The sequence below is a fragment of the Anolis carolinensis genome, chromosome 5 (genome assembly GCF_035594765.1).
Source record: "Anolis carolinensis isolate JA03-04 chromosome 5, rAnoCar3.1.pri, whole genome shotgun sequence".
Classification (NCBI taxonomy): domain Eukaryota; kingdom Metazoa; phylum Chordata; class Lepidosauria; order Squamata; family Dactyloidae; genus Anolis; species Anolis carolinensis.
The window spans coordinates 12,787,415-12,794,676 of NC_085845.1; the positions used below are offsets into that span (position 1 = coordinate 12,787,415).

Below are 7,262 nucleotides of genomic sequence, written 5' to 3' on the forward strand. Positions count from 1 at the left end.
TACTGTGTAATTACAGCCTGGATAAAGTAACTGCTGGGGTAATAAGAAGAGTTGGATTTATTTGTATGACCTTGAAACCAAGGAAGTCAAAAGAGTGGAGGCACAGTGGTTCTCCTCATCCAAAGAGGTTCAGGGTTCAAAAAATGAGCCAATAAGGTGATGGCATCTGTGTTCTGGGATAAGGAGGGCGTGCTGCTAATGGACTACTTTCACAATGGTTTCACCATCAATGCAAGGTATTACAATGAACTTTTGGACCAATTGAAGGCAGCTCTAAAGGCCAAAAGGCATGGCAAGCTGTCCATAGGAATCTTGTTTCTGCAAGACAATGCCTCCACTCACTGCACAAGCAACCATGGCAAAACTGGTGGAGCTAGGCTTCCAGCTGGTTGACCACCTACCTTATTCACCAGATCTAGCTCCCTCCGACTATCATGTTTCCAAACCTGAAGAAAGGGTACCAAATTTCACACCATTTCCGATTCCATGGCTGCTACGGACGACTGGTTTGAGGCACAACTAAAATCCTAGTTTTTGCAAGGCTTACAGAACTTGGAATACTGATGTAAGAAGTGTGTTGATATCAGTGGAGAGTATGTGGAATAAATGTAAAGTTTCATCTTCCTATCTCGTTTCTTTCTAGGTAAAGCCAAAGACTTATCAGCAGCCCCTCATATTTATATAAACTCTGCTGCAAAGACAAAGGTGAGTATGCTTCTTATTTGGGGAGGGAAAGCTTCTTCTGCGTTTATTTGTGATTACACAAGATTTCTCACTGTTTACTCCTGTTAAGTTCCTATTTAGAGATTAGTATTTTATGTTTAGTTCATGGGGTTACAAGATAGCTTCAAGAAACACTGATGATGTTACAGCTTTGCCGAAAGACAGAGCGCAAAGGGAGCCGTCAGCTGCAGTGTGCGCCAAAGAACCCCCTCGAGGTGGCCAGAGTGTCTGCCTCCCAGGTCTTCCCCATCAAGGTCCCCAACTTCCTGAAGAAAGTGCCTCTGCAGACCTGCTCCTTGAACAATTGAGTGCTGCTGTCCATCAGCAGGAAAGGCCTGATGAACAGCGGGCCGGAAGGGACGTAGGGATGTCCAACTATACCAGCAGTGCTGGGACAGAGAAGGGAGAGCAGAACTTCAAGGATCAGGCATTGCAGCTGGCTGTGCAATGGAGCCACGGGGGAATGCAACACTGAGGAACAGCCCGGTGAAGGGGAGCCCTGGCTGCTGCTGGCCTTCGGCTCTCCGTTGGGCAGGTGCTTCGAACGTCAGAATGATAGCCTGCAGGCCACCCTGGAGGTGGCCACGTGGAGGATCCCGTCCATGTACAATGGCCGTGGCTACAGCCTGGAGATGGCAGAGGTGAGAACAGGCAACGAAGAAAACAAAGGCTGCCTCTTTCCTCAAAGCCTCTGGTGATGTACCTTCTCTCCATGTTACTCCATGGGCAGCTTCTTCTTCATGGATCTCCATTTGTGTTTCAGGTCTGCTGGTGTTCTGTCATCAAATGGCACATTGTCATGGATTTTAATCCAGTTCCCTTCACCATAGCTCCGAACTCCCTCCCGGAGCCTTTCTTCTTTGTCTGCATTCCACTTCTGCAGAGAAGAGAGCAGAGGCTTTGGTGAGCCACAAGGAAGACCCTCCCTCCCAAAAGAAATAAAAACAGCCCCCCTTTCTTCTTTCAAGAAGCAATTAAGAACGTTCCATGAGAAGAGGCCATGAGTGAAGGAAACTCAGTGATGCTGGAGGGATAAGAAGAAACACCGTCATGTTTATGGACTGGAACAAACGGCCATACCCTCCGACATGAGACCACAACCATGGGAATGCATATTATTATGGTTTCAGATGGTTTACTTAGTGGTGTTTTATACTTCTACCAGGGCCAGGGCCTCAGTTCTGCGAGGAGTGAGTTCCAGGAGCTGAGCTAGAGGGAACGAAGAAAACAAAGGCTGCCTCTTTCCTCAAAGCCCCTGGGGACATCATAATGAAGATAAAAAAGATTATACATTCTATTCAGGAAGGCATGAAACGTGGTCGCGCATTGACATGATATGGATGACCAAAACTTTAACAATTAAGATCAAAAAAGTTACAATACTACCTAGGATCTTTGCGGACCACTGCGCATTGGAATGCAAAATAAAAGGGACTGAAAAGCACTACAGATGGCGACTCAATGAAAATCTACAGAAAAATGAAAAAGATATTGAAAATAACAGAAAGATATTGAAGGAATATTTAGACTTAAATAAAGGAAATGAAACCACCAAAGACATACAATGGGAAGCAATGAAAGCGGTAATGAGAGGCCATTTCATCCAACAAAATATAATAAAGAATAAAAACAGGAATAAAGAAACAAAGGAAATAATAGAACAAATCAACAAAAAAGAAGAACTATTAAAGAGAAGCCTTTCAAATCAAAAACTAATTATGGAACTAGAAATTCTTAAGAAACAATTGCAGTTATTACAAATGGAAAACTTAGAGAAGCAATTAAAATTCATAAAACAAAATCACTTCCATAACGCTAACAAGATTGGAAAATGGCTAGCCAAAAAATTAAAGGATAAGAAACAGAGGAATCACATCACCAAAATACAGAAAGAGGGGACAACCTATACAGAAGAAAATAAGATCATGGAACAATTTGCAAAATTTTACCAAAAGCTCTACAGAAAGGAACAGACTCCGAAAGAAGAAATAACAAAATATTTATGTAACTTAAAGTTACAGAAATTAACAGTACTATACAAAGTCCCAGAATACTTGTAAAGTATCTATACACACAAACGATTGTCTATGTACAAAGAAAATGTGTCCAAATGACATATATTGTTACAGTTCCCCGTACAAAGCTCAATTTGGCCGTACCCGACAAAATGAAAAGGAGCAACAGCTCTAACACAAAAGTTGTTCAAGTCTGGTATTGGTTCCAATACATATAGGCTTCAGGGATACAGTCAATGAAAATATCTTCCAAACAGATGGTTGGTCGTGTTGCTGTATACTGGATTGAAGAAAATAATGATGGAGCACCGCTCTCAAAAAAGTCTTCAAAAGTAAAGTCCAAATAAAGTCCCAAGTCTACAGGGGTCCCGGGTATTTTTGACCCTGTTTCAGGGAAAAACCCCTTCTTCAGGAGTTGTTAAACTCAGCAACAATGAATTTCTATCTAAAACAAAACATAGAGTAACAAGTATTTTACCAGCAGTATTAACAGAAGTAAAGGTAACCCATATAGCAGTATTATACTTACATAGTGCTAAATGCTTTCACTGAGTGACTCTGCTTGTGGTGATTTCAACTGCGAGTAATTCTGGAGGTTCATTCAAAGGTTTTTAAAGAGTACTTGAAGGTTTAAAGGAAACAGCTAAAATTAAGTGATTCATTAAGTCCCTGAGGGGAAAAGGTTTTAAACTTAAAGATCCAGTACATTTCCCTTTGGGATAATAGTTTTTCCAAGTCCATGAAAGGTTTTTGAGAGATGCATTCCAGAGCACAAAATTTAAATGAGGTAGATGAATGTTTGTATTGGGTGAAGTGTGAATATAAAAGAGATTCTGTAGATAAATTTTTGATTCTGGATTTATGTTCAGAGATTCTGATTCTCAAGGATCTGGTTGTTTTTCCGATATACCAGAGATCACAGTCACATGTCAAGAGGTAGATTACATTGTTGCTATTACAAGTAGAAAAATGTTTTAGTGTGGTGCCCACTTTGTTCCTATGATTATATATCTCCTTAGTCTTCCAAGATTGAGGACAACACTTACAGTGACCACAAGGATAATGGCCTCTCAGGGTGCTCTTCGGTGTACTAATGGGAGTGATTAAATCTGTATGGATTAAATATTCTCTAATATTTTTAGTACGCCTGTTTCCAAAAATAGGTAATTTATCACAACCTGAAATATCTTGAAGAAGATGCCAGTGCTTTTTTATAATTTGGATTATGTGTTTGGAGTAATGCGATAATTCTTGTGTCCAGATAATTTGATTTTTAGTTGGTTTAGCAGATTCTTTCAGTAGGGTGGTTCTATCAGTTTTTTCAGCTTTAATTAATGCCTTTTTGATGACATGTTTAGGATAGCCTCTACTTCTAAACTCCTGGCTTAAGGTCAGGCTTTCATGAATGAAGTGTTCATTAGAGCTTGAGTTACGCTTTAGTCTAAGTAGTTGTGAAAATGGAAGATTGGTCTTTAAACCAAAGTGGTGGAAGCTGTTATAATGAAGAAAAGAATTTTTATCTGATGGTTTTCTGAAGTTCTTGACCAACAGTTTGTTATGATATTTATACACAGTAACATCTAAAAAATTGATATGTGACAGGTTGAGATGACTGGTAAACTTAATAGACGTATGTATAGTGTTAATCCAATTAGAGAATCCTACTGCGGCCTCAGTTGTTTTAAATACTATGAATATATCATCAATAAATCGGCCATAGTATATTATATTAGCATAGTACATATTTAAAGATGGATTAAGCAATATAGTGTTTTCTAAATGTGCCATGAATAGATTGGCAATCGATGGGGCTAACGGACTTCCCATAGCGACACCGAAGGTCTGAAAGTAAAATTGGTTTTGAAAACGGAAATAATTTTTCTCCAGTACTATATCTAACAGGTCCATCAAGAAATGTGTAGGTGGTTGCAATTTTGTTCTCCTACGAAGGATATTCTCTATGATGGTACGAGCCTCATCTAGTGGAATGTTAGTATAGAGTGAGGTGACATCAATCGTAACTAAAATGCTGTCCTCCTCAATTTTGAGATTTTCTACGATATTAATGAAGTGCTTTGTGTCTTTAATGTAGGAATCACAGAGAGGGACAAATGGTTGGCAAAAGGAGTCTAGATATTTAGCAACTGGTTCCAATACAGAAGATGAACCAGAAATAATAGGTCGGCCTGGGGGTGGAGTGATGCCTTTATGAATCTTAGGAAGAATATAAAAGATAGGTATCCTGGGGAAGTCATTTTGTAAGTATTTAAATGTAGAAGAAGAAATAAATCCCATGGATAATCCCTCTTGACACACCACCCTAATAAGGGACTGAATGTGTTTAGTGGGGTCTGTTGCAATAGGTTGGTAGAATTTACTATTTGATAACTGGAGGTTGACTTCCTTAATATAATCTCTTTTGTTAAGTAATACTATAGCTCCCCCTTTATCTGCTGGTTTCCAGACTACCTCTTTGAGGTTGCTCAATTTGACCAGAGTGGTTCTTTCTAATTCTGATAAATTTGAGTGGTATGGTTGTCTACGAGTAGTTAGCTTGTTAAAGTCCCTCTCTACAGCTTTTTCAAAGCATTTAATGTAAATGTTATCTGTGGAAGGGCAGAAGGTACTTTTGGGTTTGAAAGGATCTGTGGTTGTGTTGGATATGCTGTCTTTAAACATGTCTCTTAAGCGGATGGTTCTAAATAGCTTGAATAAATCTATTCGTGCTCGAAATGCATTAAATTTAGGGGTGGGAACAAATGATAGACCTTTGTTTACTACTGACCTTTCTACATCAGATAACTTATAGTCGGATAGATTAACAATCAGGTTCGGTGTCTCCGATTTCGGCCCCTTGGAAAAAAAGTGGAGGATGAGGATGATGGTAGAGTCCTATTCTTATGTCTAGAGGATCTTCTTAAAGGTGGTGAGTCAGAGACTTCAGAGCTTTCAGTTGTCCTTCCTGGGTCTTCCTCGGTAGAGGAGTCTGTAAATTGAGGATGGAATCTGACTTTTCTCTTAGAGGAAACTTGATCTTTGTCCAATAACCATGGGTAGACTCGATTGGACTGGTAATCATGACGATCTCTTTCAAACTTTTTAATTTTAAATTCCTTCACCTGATTGTATAGGTCACTACATTTTTTGTCAAGAGTCTCCAACATGGTAGCAGAGGTTGTATCTTTCGTAATGTTTTCCATAAGATTGGTAATTTTATTTTCTCCATCCTTAATGGTGGCATTGGATTTCATAATCAATAATGCCATCAGATCCAAGGAACATTTGTTTAAAATTTTAACCCATTGTTGTAAAAAATCCTTATCTTCTTTGAACATGCCAGGTGGTTTATATATCCTTAATCCTCTGGGGATCATATTGTGTTTTATATAATCAGCTAATGTGGATGCATGAAGATCCAAACGAATATTTCTTTTTTTCAATTTTTCTAAGTCATAAAGTAAATTGCTGGTCTGGGAGGACTCAGCTGCTGGTACATGGTCAATGACTGACCTGTTTTTAGTAAGAGACATAATATCTTCTTTATCAAAGCTAAATGTACCGAGCCAGTCATCCATAGTGATATGGCTAAATTACTATACAAAGTCCCAGAATACTTGTAAAGTATCTATACACACAAACGATTGTCTATGTACAAAGAAAATGTGTCCAAATGACATATATTGTTACAGTTCCCCGTACAAAGCTCAATTTGGCCGTACCCGACAAAATGAAAAGGAGCAACAGCTCTAACACAAAAGTTGTTCAAGTCTGGTATTGGTTCCAATACATATAGGCTTCAGGGATACAGTCAATGAAAATATCTTCCAAACAGATGGTTGGTCGTGTTGCTGTATACTGGATTGAAGAAAATAATGATGGAGCACCGCTCTCAAAAAAGTCTTCAAAAGTAAAGTCCAAATAAAGTCCCAAGTCTACAGGGGTCCCGGGTATTTTTGACCCTGTTTCAGGGAAAAACCCCTTCTTCAGGAGTTGTTAAACTCAGCAACAATGAATTTCTATCTAAAACAAAACATAGAGTAACAAGTATTTTACCAGCAGTATTAACAGAAGTAAAGGTAACCCATATAGCAGTATTATACTTACATAGTGCTAAATGCTTTCACTGAGTGACTCTGCTTGTGGTGATTTCAACTGCGAGTAATTCTGGAGGTTCATTCAAAGGTTTTTAAAGAGTACTTGAAGGTTTAAAGGAAACAGCTAAAATTAAGTGATTCATTAAGTCCCTGAGGGGAAAAGGTTTTAAACTTAAAGATCCAGTACATTTCCCTTTGGGATAATAGTTTTTCCAAGTCCATGAAAAGACACAAAGCACTTCATTAATATCGTAGAAAATCTCAAAATTGAGGAGGACAGCATTTTAGTTACGATTGATGTCACCTCACTCTATACTAACATTCCACTAGATGAGGCTCGTACCATCATAGAGAATATCCTTCGTAGGAGAACAAAATTGCAACCACCTACACATTTCTTGATGGACCTGTTAGATATAGTACTGGAGAA

The 7,262-nt window shown here is 38.8% G+C and overlaps 1 protein-coding gene across 1 annotated transcript; it reads right to left on the reverse strand.

Moving 5' to 3' along the window:
* Positions 1-2,824: 2,824 nt before the first annotated feature.
* On the reverse strand, positions 2,825-7,052 carry LOC134292359 (uncharacterized). The gene is made up of 3 exons (XM_062981366.1): positions 6,843-7,052; positions 3,268-6,758; positions 2,825-3,183 (listed from the first exon to the last, which is right to left on the reverse strand). Exon 2 carries the CDS (start codon positions 5,415-5,417, stop codon positions 3,369-3,371), a length of 2,049 nt encoding a protein of 682 aa, XP_062837436.1. The 5' UTR covers positions 5,418-6,758; positions 6,843-7,052; the 3' UTR covers positions 2,825-3,183; positions 3,268-3,368.
* Positions 7,053-7,262: the final 210 nt, after the last annotated feature.

Coding starts and splice junctions, on each gene's coding strand:
- LOC134292359 (XM_062981366.1), bottom strand. CDS start 5,417: ATGTTTAAAGACAGCATATCCAACACAACCACAGATCCTTTCAAACCC.